The sequence below is a fragment of the Thermobia domestica genome, chromosome 5 (genome assembly GCF_964235325.1).
Source record: "Thermobia domestica chromosome 5, izTheDome1.hap1.1, whole genome shotgun sequence".
Lineage (NCBI taxonomy): Eukaryota > Metazoa > Arthropoda > Insecta > Zygentoma > Lepismatidae > Thermobia > Thermobia domestica.
In genome coordinates, this window is record NC_137458.1 from 277,842,268 (window position 1) to 277,863,815 (window position 21,548).

The 21,548-nt window shown below is 36.3% G+C and overlaps 1 protein-coding gene across 3 annotated transcripts in view; it reads right to left on the reverse strand.

Moving 5' to 3' along the window:
- The window catches only part of LOC145686646 (uncharacterized), a 272,938-nt gene that overhangs the window by 104,702 nt on the left and 146,688 nt on the right, over positions 1-21,548 (reverse strand). For all 3 annotated transcript variants that reach the window (XM_081760124.1, XM_081760127.1, XM_081760125.1), the window contains exon 4: positions 5,901-6,094. In XM_081760124.1, coding sequence (XP_081616250.1) covers positions 5,901-6,094 — 194 coding nt within the window. The remainder of the gene's footprint in view (positions 1-5,900; positions 6,095-21,548) is intronic.

Sequence of the window (21,548 nt, forward strand, 5' to 3'; positions counted from 1 at the left end):
GACGTAACGTATCGACTTTATACGCCAACAGGAGATTCGTGGCGCGAGGGTTCTCTCTCTCTCTCTCTCTCTCTCTCTCTCTCGCTCTTTTAGCGGAATTTCTCCTCTGAAGATGTCTTGGTTTTCACGTTGTAATAATCTTCAAGGCGTAATAATCGTTAGACTTGAAATGTGCTTAACTTTATGACTCTATACCCTGAATTCCTTGCTGTAAAGGATACATGTACGGCTAATAAGGTGGATGATAAATTGATAAAATTCGAACATTTCGGTCGTGACGAAGGACAACTATGGTTATTACAACTTATACGTACACAAAGTTATATAATAATGTTCATTTACGTTATCAGTTGTGTGTGAACACAGAAAAGAAGGCAAATATGATAACAAAAGATAAACATTTTATTATCGTGCTGAAGACACAACACGAAGTGAACGTTAAATCTAGAAGAATAAGAGAGACATTCTGATTGAATGTGTTGTACTCAAGTCATAACAGGATAATACCAGAAACATATATACATAGATTTAATACGTTAACAATTATTTACTTTTCATTTGTTTTGTCTGAAAGTAAAGAAAACGTAAAGTGATAAGATATTGTGGCTTACATGCGGAGGTGCTCACAGACGGGTTTCAGGGCATTTTTTTTTAGAACATTTTTCCTTGAAAATGGTACAATCGGTCTTTAAGCATACCACAATGATACTTTTAATATCGCCAACTGTGAAGACTGGGAAGACCATAGCCGGGTTCGATTCCGGCCGGTGCTTCTCAATTTTCGCCGTCCGCCTTGTGTCGTGAGGCAAAGCGGGGAGTCATGTGAAAACAAGACGTGACGGCCACTACGTCTAGAACGATCCTGATGCGCCTGTTAAGGACGGCGTCGCAGCGCTCTGACCACGTGCTCGCCGTTAGACTGGACGTAATTCAGCCAGTAGCTAGCAGATGGCGCGGGAGCAGGCTTAGGCTCACAAATGGGCAGTTACGGCAAGTGGTTTTAGGTTATTTAACTGTGAAGAAGCACGAATAACATTTTAAAATAATTAATTGTCACAGTACAGAATCCCTTCTCTTTTCACTGAAAGGACAAAATTGTGGCGGAAAACGTAAGCGCATACTGATTCTGTACAAAAAAGGAGGCATAGGCTACCAAGTGAAGTAAATTTCCTTTGTATTTGGCATGGAAATGTGTGTATGAGCTCATTATCTTTTGGGGGGGTTGGGGGAGCTCTCTCGTGGCTAACCGATTACTGTATGCGCCTTTGGCGAAGGAAACCCGGGTTCGATTCCCGGCGGTAACTCATGTGATTTAGATTCCACATAAATCAGTAGGTCCCGTCTTATATAGCCTCGCTGCTGAAAGGGACGTTAAATTCAAAATCAACTTTTTTTTTGGGGGAAGGAAGAAACAGCCTGGAAAAATATTCTTACACACGTTTGGAGTGTGAATGGTAAAGTTTGGGGGATTGTGCTGAAATACTTGAGGGAGGATGGACACCACTGGTTACATGTTAATTAAAATGCAGGAATACGGTACCTTGCATGTTTCCAAGAAACGTCTGCACAATGCAAAAACGCGTTGTTCGAAGTCTATTTACAATGGTTTTAAATTGAATTTGTTCATCACAAAAATTTAGGATAATAAACAAGTTTATAACACATATTACAGAATATGCTTTCAAACCAGTGACAGTACTCAAAGTTCAGTTAATTTTGCGATACATAGCCTCACTATTGTCATACACAGGGCTCGAAAATTTATGGGTGCCATGTGACCATGGCGACTGAAAATACGAGTCTGTTGGTTAGACAATATAAACCAAAACATATAGGATTATGTATTAAACTAATTTTATTGAGTCGCTTGGATTTCTTAACTGGTGCCTAAGTCAGAAGAGAATTTTTCGAGCACCTTTCTTATACACGGGAGAGTTTGGTGATAAGACTTGCTACTTGATTAAATATACTATCTATATCCAAGACATTGCTTTTCAGTTTTCGCTGATAAGAAATCCTATACCACCAGTCTTGCCACTAGTCCGCTGTAATAGGATAAGTGAAATGAAGTACTACACCTCGATTAGTTCTATAACGCTTAATCCGATGATGCCCCAGTTGATCTTCCATAGCTCTCTTGCTTCTTATAACAGAAATTTTGTATTATACGTAGCAATGGTAAATTTTGAATAGCTACGTAGTCTGTAACTCTAAATATTCTTACAACAATCTTTCTGCACGGGATTCTGAACGCTGCCTTGTGCAGTCACAATTCCATTTCCGAGAAATGAGAACATTCGTTTATTCTGTAATGATTAATGAAAAAAGTTTCTAGCTATTTGAAAAACAAACAAACAAAACAAAAACAAAAGTGCTGCCCAAGTTTGTTGGTGATGACTCCCAGTCTCTCACCCCCCCCTCTTCCTGTCGTTAGTTAAACCTGTAAGTTTCACCATGTAATGGAAAGTTCCAGTCTGCACAACTGACAGGTACAGGTAAGACATTTGGTGGTAGAACCGGACGGTTTCCACATATCTCCAACTGATGCTTAGCGTCTCTCTCCTGTCAGACATCAAGACACCTTTTGCAGGCTCTCACAACACGGCACTCAGGAGACGCAATGCAAGAAATGAAAGACTACGGAATTAGAGAGTTTAATAACAGAAAAAATAATCACTTAAATTATCATGGGGTACATATTAGAATATGTATATAAAGAGCCGCACCGAGAAAAACATGTATGTGACATACGTAAAAACGTAGGTTACATGCGTAAATTCTGTAGGTTTTAGACTTAACGTACAACCGTATGTACCATCCTGCAGCAAACGTATAATTGAAAACGTATGTTTCAGAAGAATTTCCGTATAAGTGTTCCATCTATACGTACTTTCCGTATGAAAGAAAGAACCATACATAGGCGGTAACGTACTTTCCGTATGAAAGAAAGAACCATACATAGGCGGTAACGTATTTTCCGTATGAAAGAAAGAACCATACATAGGCGGTAACGTACTTTCCGTATGAAAGAAAGAACCATACATAGGCGGTAACATACTTTCCGTATGAAAGAAAGAACCATACATAGGCGGTAACATACTTTCCGTATGAAAGAAAGAACCATACATAGGCGGTAACGTACTTTCCGTATGAAAGAAATAACCATACATAGGCGGTAAGGAACTCATACAAATGGACGTATATAACATATAGCTGACGTACAAACGAAGGTATACGTATGTAATATATATATGGAAGACTTTTAGATGTCAGACATTCTGGAGCAGCATGATGTAACATATAAGCGGAGAAAGGCAGTACATACAGTATGTACCATATGGGCCAAGGATGTTATAAAATAGAGGATCTGCCCATACGTATCTTTATCATATGAACTCAGTGAAGCCGAAAAACAATCGAGCATCGTCTGAGCCGGCACGTCTGATTGGCTACTGTCGTTTCCGCCATGATTGTTGGCTCGAAACATTGCGAGCTTAGTGGCGCGGAGTGGGCAGAGTAGGTGTGGCGAAGCTGTGACGTATGGCTTCACGATTTTGTTGTATGGGCAGATCCTATATTTTATAACATCTTTGATATGGGCAATGTATGCTCCGTACACAGTTCCGTAGTAAACGTAGTAGATTCTGTATATTTGTACAAAATACCACTATCCGAATAACGGATTTTTCTCAGTGTGAAATAATATGAACCTGGGAGTTTGAACCCTTGCCCCCTTGACGAAATCCTGCTTACACAACTGCATGGAGAATAGCTGTTGAACTGTAATTTGAGGTTAAGCGTCAAGTAAACGCTGTATGTATTTATAATAAATGATTTGCTAACATGAATGAAGGATTATTTTTTTCGCATATGGGAAACTCATTTTAATATTGTCTTACTTTTCACCTATATTTGAGTGATTATTTACGAAGATTTAATTTGCATAGCATCTGCCTCAGATTACAATGACCAAGAAAAACTAAGAATTCTAAAACATACATCCTCCTCTCGATGCAAAAGTATAAAGTGAAAAAAAAAAAACTTTGACGTTATGTGCTTGATGATGCGGAATCAATGAAACAAACCTTCTTTATAACTATTCTCTGTTTCCATACTCTTTGAGTCATTGTGGATAAGATTTCTCGACACGACCCAGAAATCCTTTGAAAAGAAGAACAAGAAGGGGTTCAAAAAGCAAAAAAAGAAATTAAATTTGACGAATGAAAAGGATTGCTTTGGTCAGCAAAACTGAGTTGAGTAGTTAACAAGAAATTAAGTTGCCTTTCAGTAGAAGAAAATTGAACACTTTCCTTCGAAAGAAGCCACTAAATGAATTATATATTAAGGAAAGAATTCCCACCATTATCTCAAGTTAGGGTTAATAGGCATTTCTTATAGATATAGGTTTTCAGGGTATCGTCTTGATAATTCAGTTGTTTGGTTATGTAGTGTGTGGTCACCACGACTTTTCTCAAGTCGAGCAACATTTTTTTTTTTTTTTTTTTTTTAGTTTAACGGACCATGATTATGCTCTGAGGCTACGGGAGATAATAATGATAATAATGAATGAAATGGTAGAACTAATAAAGTTTGAAGAAACGAGAGAACTCCTAGAACACCCACGTACATTGTGTTTGTCCACCACAAAGTCTACTTGGCGAAATCTGGGATCGAAAGAGGGACGGCACACACACAAGTGGTTAGAGCACCACGTCCGCAACGACAAGAAATTTCTGCTAAGCTTATTCTGAATCCAGTCTTTCGCGAATTGTGTCACATTTTACACACAAAAAGTCTTTGCTCTTTCAGTTTTGGAGATTTGTGCTGTATTCATGTGGTTGCTGTGAAATCTCTAGAAACGGAAGAAACGATCGCACTACTTAAAATAATATAAGCGAGCGATGTATCCGGCCATAATTGATGATATACGTTCCTAAAATTCTAACAATGTGCTTGCCTTTACATTATCTGTAAATAAATTTATATATGAATGTTCATTAAAGTCACTCAACACATGCTATAAATAGTGGTTCCCCATTTCCTTCAATTGTGAAACAGTAGAGGAAAAGTATTTTTCTACAATTGCATCTCCGTAAATCGTCTGAGCACAGTCTCTATCTAGGTACAAAAACTCCCGTGTCATGCTCACACACACAATAACAAGCTTATGTTACGGCTATGTAAATCTCGAGGTCCCTTTTTATGCGTTGGGGGGAAACTTCCTTATTTTTGTTTTACGGCCAACCTACAAACGTCTACTAATAAGTTCAAATATGTGTACTTTCTTTTGAATCAACAGTCAACCATTCTAAAAATTTAGGAAGATAAAGTCAGTCAAAATTCAAAAATGCAGGGTGTAACAGCAAATTGAACTATTATTAATAAACCATAATGAAATTAAAAATTATTATTATATTGATCAAACTTACACTAAATTACAATCCATGCCTTATAATTTTGTATTAATATGTCACAATTTTAAATTATCATATCAGTATTTATAAGCTTCATCAAGACGATAACTTATATTTCGTTTCACACATTCTATCAGTTTTTGCGCATGGTACCTTCTACTCTAACAATATTATTCTACATAAGTATGCGTTTTACATCGCGAGCTCCTTCCTTCAATACATAATCACTTCCTTATATTTTGATGCCATAGGTAGTTGGTACCAGGTCATTATGTGGAATATGAAAATAGTCCGAAAATGCATGCTGCACTATCTTTGAGTACAGCCAATCCCACCACAACTAAATGGTAAATCAGGTTCTGCAAGACAGCGATAGTAAAGTGTACCCTCTGATGTAACACTATATCCAGTGTTACCAAATCATCTGATTTACTTCCGCGCGATGTTAATTACAAAGAAAACTTCAAGAATGCTATCTATACTTACCCTTGGAGACAATATGGCTTGCTTTGGCTGAGGGTGCTGGCGAGGATTGAATGGTTTCCACTGCTGGGACATTTTAGGCAAAGGAATCGGTGACGCCGAAGCCACATGGTTCCGTGTCGTATGGTTTCGTTCCCTTGCAGCCTGCTCCCGCATTGCTTTTCTTATTCTGGCCTCCTTCGGGTTATACACATAATCTGCAACAACAAAACAAATCTTAAGTTATCATTTCTTTTACATCAATTTTCAAATATTGTGCAGCTTTTTAGAAGAAATAATATTGTTTTTTTCTCTGTACTAATTCTTGAACCTAAAAAATAGGCGATATAATTGTCTTCACAAGTTATTGTTGAACTATTTCACAGATAAGAAAGAGTATGTTTGGCCATATAAAAAGCAGAGTATCGCTTGAGTTAGATTTTACTTTAGGCAATTAATTCGTTATAACTACGGTTTTTAAGTGAAACAAATTAAATCATTAACTTAACTTCTGTGATTACGTCTTGCAGGCTTAGAGAAACGGATGATTAACATTAAAGTGAATTATTACGAATAATTGGTGGTATGATACTGTGGGGAATGGGTGAACCTTGAGAAATTCAAAGTACACGATGTTACTCACAACAAACTCACAAAGTCAGGGATTAAACCACAGATCCCTTGCACCATAGTTGGGCGCTACAGAATCAATTAGTGTTTTAATATTTTTATTGATATTAAAAATGAAAGAAATGTTTTGTGATTAACGATAATGACGATATCACCATTGATGAGTTTTTAAAAAGGACCGCGGTAGCTCAGTGGTAGAGCGTTCACCTCTGGTGCTAGGGGTCCTTGGTTCAATCCGAGCTCGCTCCAAGTGATCTTTGTGATGGACAAACATTGTATGCGTGGATTTTCTCGGGATTCTCCCGTTTCCTTCCACTTTCTTCATTCCATTATTTTATTCATTTCTCATCATCACCATCTCCTTTAGCCTAGGCGACATAATTGTGGGACGTAAAACTTAAAGATTTCATTTTATTATTATTATTATTACTATTACTATTATTATTATTATTATTATTATTATTATTATTATTATTATTATTATTATTATTATTATTATTATTATTATTATTATTATTATTAATTTTTTGAGTTTCTAAAAAGTCGAATCATTGGATTTACTTATTAAAATAAACACCAAATACTGTATATCCTGCGCGCAAGTTTTCACTGGAATAACTAACAATTAACAAGTTAAAACTACAACAATGGGAAAGGAAATAAAAGTTTATCAGGGCCTATATTTAAAGGTATTATCCCAGCATTTATCAGGGCCTATATTTAAAGATATTATCTCGAATTTGAGGGGAAAAAACTTGGAAAAATATGTCAAGATGACCTATCAGATTTGAATCCACTATCTCCTGCTTCCGAAGCAATAACTACCGAAGCTATCCACTAGTCTACGCTCGCTCAGGAATTTAGTGCGTACGACACCCCAAATTTTCATAGTTATACAAACGAGATCTATTATACACTGATCTGAGTTGAGAATATAAATTCCATTTTGCCAGCACTGACTATGAACTACTGCCACCACAGCACGGGCACGGTGACTTCAAGTAGGGTAACAAGTTACCAGAGTGTGCTCGGACATTTTTCGAAACAAACAGCAACGTGATCCCATGTAGGTTAGATATTCGATGTTTAATCTCTATTATAAAAAGAGGACTAATGTTCACTTAGATTTGATTGAATTATTAAAATTAATAACATACGAGAAATATGTAATTAACCTCGATGGCAGAACTTTCTTTGTCTTTCTGCGATAAGCTTTTGTAAGTCAAAAATTTTCTGCCGTAATTTCAAAATAAAAAAGCCAAGATGATACTATCAAGTTTTTATAACAGTGCTACATGAAGCATGATAAACAGTTTTCAGCGGTGTCCTAGTTCGAGTTGTGTAAAAAAAAAAGTTCAAACTATATTTATGCGAGTCGTCTGTGCATTTCAGACATCTACACATAGCAGGAATGTTTTTATACTTTTCTGTTGGCTATTTTTTCCTGTGGTAATTTTTTCTCCACAGGCGCGGCAAATTTTCTGCTATCACATCGCATATCGCGGCATGCTCTGCCATGGGACTAATAACATATTTTTCACTCGTAGCAAGAGTATGTTGAGCTCCAAGTAATAAAATAAATAAAATAAAGAATATCATATTTAGCTATTTTCCAAACTGGTGTTGAGGTCTCTTGGCGTTCTAGAGTAGTATATGATCAACTAATAAAGATGTTAATTGATGTGAATGTGGAAGTGGACTTTAATGAGTCAGACTTGGGAACTCTAATGCATCATTACTAGCCAATGGGAAAATCGTACTCACCACTAATCTATATACGTAAGTGATAATAATGAGGCTTGTTCTTTCACTGTTCACACAGGACTCTCTCAACTTTCAGACTTTCCGGTTCTCGAATGCTCTCTTCCTGTATCGGGTCTGGTGTTAGTCTTCCGCCTAATTGCAGAATTGTTACTTGGTATCATTATTTACAGGAAGGCAGCTTTATTATCCAACTCGGTAAACTCTTAGGAATCGAGACTTATTTCCTAGCTAAAAGAACGTCTTTTGCGTAAAGAATTTAAGTGTAGGTATTCGAGCTCCCTTGTTTGTTAGGTTGTTTATGTCGATGACCTGCAGTAGCGCCAGCGAATGATTGAAATTTTATTTTCAAACTTAAAATACTTATGTTTTATAAATTATCCTTAATATATTTCTCTTGACCATTTTTTTTTATCATACTACAATATCATTACACGAAAAAACAAGGGCTGTATTCTTTACCGCATCCGTTATTTCCGTATCTATCGTGTATTAGTCTAGACTTTTTTTTTTAAAAAAAAAAAGAAGAATGTAAGAAATCTAATATCTACGCATATATTCGTGCATCGTTAAAGAGTGAACCTTGAAAAATAAGTAACTTGATTGGCTTCATTCAATGGTTTATTCATTTTGAAACAAAGTAATGAAGAAGCCAAGCCATTTCCATATGAACCTGTATAATTATATATTGTAATCTTCTTAGGATAGAATCAATGACAATCCGGTATTCTCGCCTTTCACCTAATTTATTTTACAAAATATTACAAAATATTTTTTGTACCTACAAAGTAAATATCTTAAATTTTCCTTATGACCGAGGAGGTAAAGGAAGGAAATATTCTATACGGAAACCCTTTCAGCTCATAATAGCCTCCAGGGCGTCTTGCAGCAACTTCAGGATATGGTCCTTATGGTAACCTCCTTAGCTTATGGCAGCCTCGTGAGGTTCGGTTTGTGGTTAGGAATCCTCTTCACTCAAGGCAGCCTCCAGGGATTTTAGGCAAGTTAGTACTCCTTTGTCCAGGGTGACCTCAGGAGGAGGTGTAGGTTAATCAATCACTGGTCAACTAATGCCTCCGTCTTCTTTGGATCCACTTTTATAGATCACTAGCAGCGTTCACCCCGCTTCGCTGCGGTCACCTCGGAACGCAATAAACTTTGTTACTTAGATAATTTTTACTTTTTCGCTTTCAAATTGCAGTAAATGTTAACATTATAGCGCCTGTCATTTATGTTAACCCGCCGAGTGACACGGTCATGCGGGTTGCATATAAATACGTTTATTTTTATACCTATGATGAACTAACAAAGGATTTGTATGTTATGGACACTTGAATGGTCAATTATCTCAAGACACTGGTAATTAAAAATTAAAGTGATATGATAAAAACCATCTAGGGTCCAAATCCTAATAACCCCCCAAAAATGAAAGAAATTGGTTCAGCCGTATTAGCGTGATGAGCTAACAAAGGATTTGTGCGTTCTCTTTTATATAATAGATTTCTGGATATCTCGTTTCCCTTCGGTTCCCGTCGCACTGTTCTTCGTGTCTTCTTGGTGTTGTGTATCGTCTGCTGTACTGATGCTTATAAATGATAGCACGTGTTGCTTGAATAACATGTGCTCACGCTGTAAGGTGAGGATCCTTACAATATATACACAATATTTCATATGTATTTATAATGTGATGGCACTACGTGTATGTTGTCTAACTGCAGTAGATATACATAGAATGAGATACCTAATGTTGCAACTGCAAAAGGTATGCGCTATACACATGAAACTGGCCAATGTGAGACTATGGATGATGTAAAATTAAGGCTCTATATTTCCATTACTCAGTACATAGAGAAGTTGAGGGTGAAATTAGCATCACGCTACGGTCCGTTCGATAGAGGCTGAATAAACATCCTGAGCCCAATATGAACACGAATAGAACATAATAATTAACACAGTCTATTCTTTGATTGAACAAGAATCTTTCAGTTGATAGCAACCTTACCGACTACGCTACTCCGGCTAAAAACATAAAGCTTAATGGTCCTTAAATCTATTTTTAAAAAATAAGACGGATGACCAATGAGTGTATAAATATATTATCCCTTACTGACAACCATGTAATCTAGTCAAAGAATTCTCCAGTTTTCTGCTAGGTAGATATTGAATAAGTTTGTTAAGAGGTGACACCTTCTGTAAGAGATTGCCTTCCAAGTAGTCCTCCACACTTGTCTAGTGTCTAGAGCACATAATTTTGGCACACGGGATGCAGAGTTCTATTCCCGGTGAGAGACAAGGTATAAATTTGCACACATTGTGGTGGCTCGAATTCCATCTTAAACTGCATGTTCAAGTCTCATATACCCTCGGTGCTGAAAAGGGACGTTAAACTTCCACAAGCAACAACATTCGTTCCAAGTAGTACACTTAATTTAGTATTTGTCCTTGAACTTCGAATAGCATATCAAACAGTTAGCTTTCTTGCATCGTAATCAGTAAGCTTCCGATATTAATCCCAATTGCTGGCCATTCTGACTGAGGTTTTTCCAACATTTCTGTTCAGTTGTTCTAGGTAAATTCTAGGGAGATTAAGACAAAGATAGACTCTACAAAATTCCAAAATTCCACCGCATGTTACAAATTTCATTGCCCTCTGAGTAAAATGTCTTCACCAGTGATACTTAAAGTAGTACTGAAGAAACAAATATACTCCAAATCATAACTACTCCGAGTTTCATGTAAATTTATTAATAGCAATTAATCCTTTCATTTCGATTTCCTTCTGGGGACACGGTGGCTCAGTGTACATCACTTACCTATGGTGCATGGGGTCCCTGGTTCTATCCCCGGCCAAGTAAGTTTGTGGTGAACTTTGTGCCCGTGGATTTTTTTTTCGGTTTGTTCTCGTTTTCTCCCATTTTTTTATCATTTCACCAATTTTTCCATCATCATTCATTGGCTTTAATCATTGTCTCCCTTAGCTTAAAAGGCATATTTGTGGGATGTTAAACTGAAAGATTAATTTTTTCGATTTCCTTTTGCAATCTCATCGAAATTCCCAGTTTACTCGGCCAAGAGTGATTTTTAAATCATCAAACACTACATATACACCTCCATACTTTTTCCTATAAACTTTCCGCCGATTACTCTAAATGAAGACAATAGAATATATAATACCCTTTTACTTCGTAAATCCAATTTGTTCATCCGTAACCTCGTTATTTGTTCTATCATATATTTTTCTGTTGCGTATACGTAGCAAAATCCGTATTTGTTGAGCTTACTTTTTAAATCTAAATATTTGTTGATGTCAAACGCCTATATTTATGCAATCCCGGTACACAATGAAATCGAATTGGTTGCATAAACATTCAGGGGGTGCACACTGGATACTTATTCCTATTCAGATTGAAGTAATGTCAGTTAGTTTTACTATACTCCGATCAACATTAGAAACAAACTAACAGAATGCCCGTTCTTCGCACGGGAAGAACACGTTTCATTTTGTACATAAAGGGCACCAAAACTGTCACCAATCAACTTAGGGACCTCAAAAACTATTAATTCGACACTATTTTCAATTATTTTCACATGTCACAATCTCCCTTTAGAAGTACTAATGGGGGTTGAATTTGGATTTAAACTGCATCTGAAATGTCACTCTTTGTCCCAGCGACCCTGAAAACTACAGATTCGACACTAATATAGGTCATTTTCGATAATTTCTGTATCTTCCCTTCCCCAAGTTCCGGGGGTGAATTTGGATTTATACGGTAGCGCAAGTCTCACTGTTCATCTCACCGACCATGAAAACTACGGATTCGACAGTAATATCGGTCATTTTAGATTATATATATATATATATATCCTTCCCCTCCTCCCCTAAGTTGCACCGTCAAAGTGAAATGGTAAAAAAAAAAAAAGAAAAAAGAAAAAAACATCCCAGGCCCTAACCTCATCTATGTTGAAAATTTCATTTGAGATCGGTCGGATACTTCAAAACCACATGGAAATTTGAGCTGAGAAGGGAAGCTATGTCACGAGTTATTAAGATTACCGAAGAGTGGGCACAATCATAAACATTGTGCTACTAGTTACAAGTGCAGGATAAGGGAACACTTGTAGATAAATTATGATATGAATTCAGATAAGGAAATATTTGTATATAAAATAAGACTATGAATCAGATAAGGGAGTTTGTAGATAAAATAAAACTATGAATTCGGATAAAGCAATATTTTTAGACAAATTAAAATAAGACTAGAGACATTAAAACATATTTCAATTCACATAAACCATCTTTGAGAAACTTTACTAGTACAATACTTAAATCACAATATCCACAAATTTTATAACCAATGCTTTGCTTTATGTAATGCAGTGTAGTCAACATAACAGCTTATTTATATACAAATGACACAAGTCAAGTTATTACGAAATACTCCAAACTGATTTGTACTATTCATTCACCACACCAAAATATTCCAAGAACACATATTGTAGTATTAATTTGGAATGCTTTACAAAAATATTGAAAAAGAATTGTACATTTGGCAATATTGTTTAGTTAGCCTACATATTTCTGGAAGTCCAGGATGACCTTATCGTTGATTATGTTAAATTTTTGTATTTTCTGCAAATTAGTTCACCAGATATCTCTTCTTTTACCACGAGGAAGTCAATTATAAGTCTATTGTAGATATATATAATTTGAAGGTGCCAATCTCTATGGAAAACTTTTTGCTAGAAAAGAAATCTCATCAATTTGAAGTCCAACTACCAAATCTTTTTAATATACATTTCTAATATTCTTGGATAAAGTGCCTCTTGGGACTTACCTAAAATGTTTTATCCAAATTTCTCCAACAAAGAAAAATGCGTTAAAACAGATTTATTGAAAATTTTTAAATTTGCTGGTACATCACTTGACATTTTTTTTAAAACGTGAAGCTAGATTCAAAATAGTGTTTTAAAAATTATGCCGATGACGGTAACATATCTCACAGATCTTGTAACTACCATGGTCAGCTTATGATAGAAATAGTTTCATTTCCATTTAATTATGTTTACAACAAAAGAGGTGTTTTACCGGCTGACATGGTCTAAGACTTGTCTGATGTGTATTCGAATCACATAATACACGGATGTAGTACTTTTACCACTTGTTTCATTACTATCACTCATTTCTCTTTTTCTTTAATCGTGTGACGTCAAAGACGAGAGTATCACTTAAACTACACAGGTTGTTTGCGAACTGTCGTCACATCCTGTATGTAATGATTGTATAAAAAATAAAAATAAAAAGTCAAGTGAAATTTCTGGTTTTGTGTTCCAAGCTTATGCTCTGTCTAGGCTAAAGGAGACGGATCTATGTGACTATGTTTGTATCTTCATAAATCTTGAACACCCGACCGATTTCGATCAAAGTTCCAACATAGATGAGATTCGGGCATGCGATATTTTTCATTTCACTTTGATGGTGCAGCTTGGGGAGGGGAGGGAGAATATATATAATAAATGACCGAAAATGACCGATATTAGTGTCGAATCCATAGTTTTCGGGGTTACTGAGATGAATAGGGACACTTCCGATGCCGTTTAAATCCAAATTCATCCCCGTAACTTGAAGGAGGGAGATGTATAAAAGTGATCGAAAAATGACCGATATTAGTGTTGAATACATAGTTTTCGTTGATGCTGAAATGAAGAGTGACACTTCCGATGCCGTTTAAACCCAAATTCAGCCCCCATTCGTACTCCTAAGGGGAATGATGACATGTAAAAATAATTAAAAATGGCCGATATTCGTATCAATTTCATAATTTTGGGGGTCCCTAATTTGATTGGTGACAGTTTTGGTGCCCCTTTATGTCCAAAATGAAATGGGCATTCAGCTAGTGGTTAATAAAAATGAATGATTATACAGAATCAGTGGAATAAGAATATGGGAGGAAACGGAAGGACACCGGAAAAGCTACACCACAAATTCACTTGGCGTGGGATCGAACCAAGGACCACTTGCACCATAGGTAAGTGCTTTTCTACTGAGCCACAGTTCTCCTTATTTTTTGATTTGACTTTTGTACTTTATCCAACATAAAGAACATGAAGAGCAGGACCTAGATACAAACCGAGCCACTATTACGCTTTATATTAAAGGAACTGTACAACCAAAGGTATGAACATGCAAGTAGCGTTGCTCACGAAGCAAGTAGGAAATTCTACCTTGTATATTAACAAATAAGGAAATCTTATTTCGGGTGCTACTGTAACTAATATAGTTATAACAAACATTAAATTACAAAAAAAAAAAAAAAAAAAAAAAATTGAATTCAAAAATTTTTAGAGCTGTATCTCTAATAGCTTACAAAATCTTATTAGTGTTTCGTTACGCTCCCTAAAGGTTGTGACGGCATGCAAATGTAAAAATGAGGGGAGAAGAGTTAGGCGTCAAATTAAAAAGCCTGTCGTGAACAGCGCCTACTGTATTTCACGCCGACAGAGCAAGTCAGACCGTAGGCTACTCATCCAACCCAACAATTAAATTAAAGTCATGTTGCGCCCACGTATGCTGTTAGTAAAATTGCACGAATATATATAAAAAAAAAAAAGAAACATGGATTTAGGAATCATTTTGATACCTCAAAGAAAGGGTTCTCTGTCAGCGCGGTTTCAAAATAACATTAGTTGTCTTTTAAATTTAATATTTGTTCAAACAACTTATTTTCATGATTCTCCTTCCAAAAACACCAAGCATATCAAGAAACTTCTGCTATTTTTGTTTTGTAGTTTGAGGTTAAGTTCTCATTCTCCTCAAGTACTTTCCCCTATTTTTTTTTTTTTTAAAATATATAGTCACGTTATGCTGTTCAAGTTATGCTTTTCACTTGGGCCGAAAAACTTAATGTTTCAGATAATCTAAACCTTACTTCACAATTACCTGATTTACGTATGTATTGAAAAGAGAAAAGTGCAAGGGCTGTCAACTCATTCACTTGTGCGTAAAACATAGTGAATGTGGGCCCGTGTAGCGTAGTCGCTAACGCTCTCGTCTTTGCTGCAAGATGTTCCGGATTCGATTCAAGTTTGGGCACCCGGTCGAAAAAAAAAGGTGAAACATTTTTTAGACCAACCATCCTGAGTGAGGTTTTCTTGGGTTTATCTTATTCACATCAAGAAAAATGCCGAGATGGTACCTAACTTGTAGGTTCCAGCCGCTTCTTTCCTTCCTTCCCTTTCCTCCGATAGTGTAATCGCCAATTGAACGTTATCCCTCATACGTGACGGACTAGCATGGCCATAGATGCCGAAATCTAATGCTTAATTGTAATTAGCTTTGCCTTCGACACAAGAGTTGAATCTGTCTCATCTTCAAAAGCTGTCGTGAATGTGCCTTGCTGTTTGTTTATTAAAGTTTAGTGTCTCTTTTCAGCATTGGTTCTACATGGGTAGAGCTCCTAGATTTTCAGACTCAACAACCTGGACATCGTACGAAAAATTATAGTATAGTCATAGCTATACTAGTTATATACTGTTATTTTAGTTATACACTGGCATTTTCCTGATATATCATAATTATTTAACCAATAAGTCAACACTCACTGAAAGTCAGTGATAATGAATAAATTTTTCCTATCAGTTGACTATCGATAACTAGTAAAATAGTAGATTTTTCCTATCACTTGAGTATGGATGACTAATATAAAAGAGTACATCATTCCAATTAGTTCAGTTAAATTAATTTTGAGTTTAACGCCAATTTCACCAGCGAGGCTATATGAGACGGGAAATACTGATTAGCGTGGAATAAGAACCAAATGAGCTTCTGCCGGGAATCGAACGCGGGTCACCCACTTCAAAGGCACATACGCTAACCGCTTAGCCACGAAGCTCAGTCCTATCACTTCAGTATCGATAACTAATAAAATTAGAATATTCCTATCAGTTGAGTATCGATGACTAATAGAAAAAAGTAGAGTATTGCTATCAGTTGAGTATCGCTGACTAATAAAAGAGTAGATTAATCCTATCAGTCAGGTATCGATGATTAATAAAAGAGTAGAATATTAATATCAGTCAAGTATCGTTGACTAATAAAAAATAGAGTATTTCTATTAGTTGACTGAGGATGACTAATAAAGAAATATATTATTCCTATCACTTGATTAACGATGACTAATAAAAAATTAGAGTATTCCTATCAATTGACTATCGATGAGTAATAAACGAGTAGAGTATTCGTATTAGTTGACTAACGATGACTAATTAAAAAGTAGACTATTCCCATCAGTTGAGTATCGATGACTAATAAACGATAGAGTATTCCTATCAGTTGACTGAGGATGAATAATAAAGAAATATATTATTCCTGTCAGTTGACTAACGATGACTAATAAAAGAGTAGAGTATTCCTACCAGTTAAGTATCGATGACTAATAAACGATATATTATCCCTATCAATTGACTAACGATGACTAATAAAAAAGTAGAGTATTGCTATCCGTTGACTAAGGATAACTAATAAAGAAACATATTATTTCTATCAGTTGACTAACGATGACTAATAAAAGAGTAGAGTATTCCTATCAGTTAAATATCGATGACTAATAAACGATAGATTATTCCTATCAATTGACTAACGATGACTAATAAAAAAGTAGAAAAATGAAATGAAATTTTTGAGTTTTACGTCTCACGGTTATGCCGGTTAGGCTAAAGGAGACGGTGATGATGAGAGATGAGTGAAATGGTGGAATGAAGAAAGTGGGAGGAAACGGGAGAACAACGAGAAAAGTAGGTATACTGTGGTACCTAAATCTTAATTACAATTTTCAGGCGCAGAAGTGTTCGAAATCTCCTTATTCAACAATTCAATGTTCTTCAAACCTATCCAGAAGGCTGCGACACACATTATGATACAAATTTTTGTTCGAGTTATTATCCTACCTGTATTCGAACCTGTTTACCAAATTTGTCCCTGATGCGATAAATTCTTAAACGTATTGATGCACGCTTATAATGTACGAACATGCTAAGCACTTTTCAAATAGGTTTTAAGATTCTACTTCCTTTGCTCTTCATCGCAGTTCCAGTCTTCATTCAAAATATCAAAATATCCAAAAAGACAAAGAGAAAAGAAGTTACAAACAAGAAGTTATGGCAATATTACGACTGTAAACCTACTTTTGGGCCACTCTGTATAATAAGTCAGACTCCACATTCGTAGCTCGCCGTCTCATATTGTTTCGATGCCCTAATGAGCCGTTCAGTGGTGAAATGAACTTAAGAGTTAAGAAATTCAAAGGTTCATTACCTCAGAATCTAAAGCCCTTCACTATATTTTTTTAGCACTTTAATCCATACGGAATTGTTAATCCCCTACCTGAGATCTAGTATTATACATATTCTTTCACCCTCATTTTGAATTACCCAATGACATTTTTCCCACTGGAGTTTAAACTGAAGCTGTTAATCTTCCACTGACATATCTTATGAAGGAGACTCTTACCGCCTGTTCTAAAGACGTATCGATCTGCTGTCCGCATTATATTCTGTGAAGTTACCTGTTGTTTAGTTCCGCGTTATGTAACCTTGCCCATTCATTCTTTAGTTTGTCTCTTTTTGCCCTAAATACGTCTCTCAAGACAAAAAGGACAAATTGAAATATTGTTGTTTGCAAAATGAAAATGTAATTACTACTGACATAATAGGCTGTGTTCAATGGTTATTGAAAATCATTGCATAACTAGTAAGTTTTCCCATTGTGGAAACAAAATCTTTACTTTTTTATTGTCAAATCTTTATTATGAGTACACATTGCATTGACAATATATTTAATCAATTGTTTTAGTAGTGGAACCAGGGGCGTCATTTAGGGGGGCAGGAGGGGGCAATTGCCTCCCCCAAGAGTTTGAGGAATACATATACTTTAATCGATTGTCTACTATAGTGCTGCCAAAATGTCTTGAACCGTGGCAAATATGCGAACTAATGCTCACACCCTCGACACACCCACGGTTGAGCCAATAAGGGTTTAGTTGTTGCTAAGCGAGAGAGCCTTAGCCAAAGGAAGTGAAATTCCTTCAGCCGATAGCAGTGTTCGGAAGGGAAGACTAGCTGTCAAGTCAATGTGGTATATCTATAACATACTAGTACAAAACGCGAAAGTCTTATTCGGTGGTGCTCTTGCCCTCCCCCCAAGCGAAGTCCGAAATAACACCCCTGAATGGAGTACTCATTTCTGGTATGCGGAATCCCTGGTTCGAATCTCAGCTCGTGCCAAGTGAGCTTTGTGGTGAACAAAAAAAGAGTGCGCTGGTTTTCTCGGTGTTTTCTTGATCCCTCTTCTCACTCCCATCATTTTGTTCATCTTGATCACCAGGAGCGCACCCACGTAGAGATCAAGTGGATCCGGACCCCCCCCCCGGAAATCTTTCTAACTCAACATATATTTGCTAATTTTCTCAACAAAATTATAACTTGATTAACAAGGAGATGACTGATGTAGCATGAAAATTTGATCTTACACTTTATCTGTACTTTTAATCTTATAAAAAACAATCTATCTTTTTTTTTAAATATGTGTGGAAGTATTTACAATTACTTATCTTCTTTTCGGGTGCAGAATAATATCTATTCAATATTACATAGAGGTAGTGGCTTATAATACTGGGCCTTTACCGCCACAGTTTTGGCCCTTCCCAACAAAAATTTCTGAGTGCGCGCCTAATCTGCACAGACTCTTTCGAGTTTTATCAAATTCGAAAACTACAAGAATGAGTACAGTGGCTCAATGATACAAATTATACTTTAGTTGCGAGGAATTCTGGTTCGACTACAGTCCATGTGAGTTTGTTGGTTTTTTGAGGTTCTACCCTTTCTCCTACACTACCATTCCCAAATTATTTCGTAATTATTCACTTGGGCATTCGTCCCATTTTAGCCTATAGGGCATAACCATATTAGGATAAGTTAAGTCTTACATTTTCCGAAAATACAACATATATTAAATTTAACTAACTTGATCTGAACCCATTTTCACAAGAATATCTGATTGTACTCAAAAACGATTAAATCGTTGTCTTTGGTAGACGGTAGCAGGAAAACTATCGGAAATTTTTCAATTTTACGTCCCCTGCTATGTCGGCTAGGCTGAAAGAGACGGCGATGAGAAATGAATACAATGGAAGAATGAATAAAGTAGGAGAAAACGGGAGAACCTCGATGAAACCCACGCACACGGTGTTTTGTCCACCATAAAGTCCACTTGGAGCGAGCTGGTATCGAACTAGGGACCCCACACACCAGAGGTGAACGCTCCACCAGTGAGCCACCGCCTTTCCTAAAAACTATCGATTACTGAGCTCCAAGCCACACTGATTTTTTTTTTACCATAACCTTGAAGAAAACACACATAAATTTTAGCGAATTTGAATCTACAAGAAAATTTTAAGATCCTTTTATTATACTATCATACGATTTACAGGAATAAATCCAGGTAAATTTGAACGAGACAGAATGACTCATGTTTACAACTTTCATATAAATATCCTGGCAACCCTTCCATTTATTGCTGAGCGACAACGACCTATTTTGATGTAATTGATCTAGTGATTCCTCAAGCCTCTTACACAACACCAGTGCCTCGTTTTGTTTCTCTCTCCTGGTTCTGTGGATGTAGTAATGAACTTAAAGAGAGGTAATATGGAATTTCCAGATATTTGTTAAGGGTTTTAAAACGAACTGCAAAGTCCGAATTGAAAACTATTTTCTTTATTTTATGATACTAATAAGTAACCTTGAATATGTATTCTCCACGCTCTCTCAAGCTGAATTATAATGAAGACAGGCAGTTGTACAGGATGTCCGAGAAGTCTCTGTACTTCTAGGTTTTAGTATCACAGAAAGCAATGACAATGTATTGTAGTTTATTTATTTAGTAATACTATAATTGACTATTTACATTTATGAACTATATCTAAAAAAGATCTCTGTGTGCTCCATCATGCTGAACACACATGAGGATGGAGATGTTGGAAGAACCATGACGAATCGAGCGGCCTGAAAATTGTTCATTAAGGAAATTACGGACCTGAACAACCAAATGGAGTGGAATGCCGTCATATACATACGATCCATGATTTCCTTCTCTTGCAGCTGAGGAAGTAACCCGTTTCCCGCTTACTGCAGAAAGCAAACATGTCCAACATTTCCTTTTTTGTGACGATAATGGTTTGTAATAATAGGTCAATAATCGTTTAGCACCGAAATGACACTTATCCGCTCAATAACAATGGGCATCGCGACGCCTTCAATTTTTCGTTTACTGCAGAAAGGAAACTTGTCCCGAACGAGTTCCCTATCGGCAGTAAATGAGACTTTGTAGTTTTTCGAGTTAGAGGTCACTCCTTCATGCCCAATGATAAAGATTTCGGGATAATATGGAAGAAGCTGACAAGGAACGAACAGGAACCTGTCATCCGGACATCCGATTCAAACCTAGTCCATTCGATAAACGTAACGAAGATATGTTAATGCACAAAAACTTCGGTGACATGGATAACGGAGTAAGTCCCTGGGGCTCACTACAAAGAAAATCGTAGACTCGCTTTGAAATAGCTATTGTGTCAACAGTTCATTGGAAAGTCATGATTTATAGTTAATTCTCTTCAGCATGAAACAAGCTTTATAGAGGTGGTATGTATTGGGACTGATAACGTACTTGAACAGGGAAAATTTGAAGAATGTCGGGAAAATTCCCTTCAGAAATCTCTCACTTTTAGGGATTTCACTTTTAGGCTGAAAAACTCTTCTAAACACTTTGACGTGTCTTCCAGACAAGCCTGTAACCCTATACTGCCCATAAACAACAAGCAAATGGATGACATCACAAAAACGTTGGACTACATGCTTCAAGAAAACATTCTATTTTGAAGTTTAATATCATCATGGTTTATTACAACAGAAACACATTCTAATGACAAAAATGACCGACTAATTTGCAGTTCCGCAACTCACATATTCAAGAATGTTTAAGCGCTAAGGTTTCTTTCAATAAATGATGAATATCAATTTCATGGTTGTTTTCTTTAATCAATTCAATCCACAATTTGTTTGAACAATGCATTTACTTCATAAAGAAAACATGTCCAAAACCCAAAACAGTACCTCCCTCATCCGCTTACGTCATACACAAATTTTGCATGTGTATTTTAATCACGTATACTTCTATCATTAAAGGAAAAATGCATGTTATGTGGAAATATATTAAAGATAGTTTTCTTC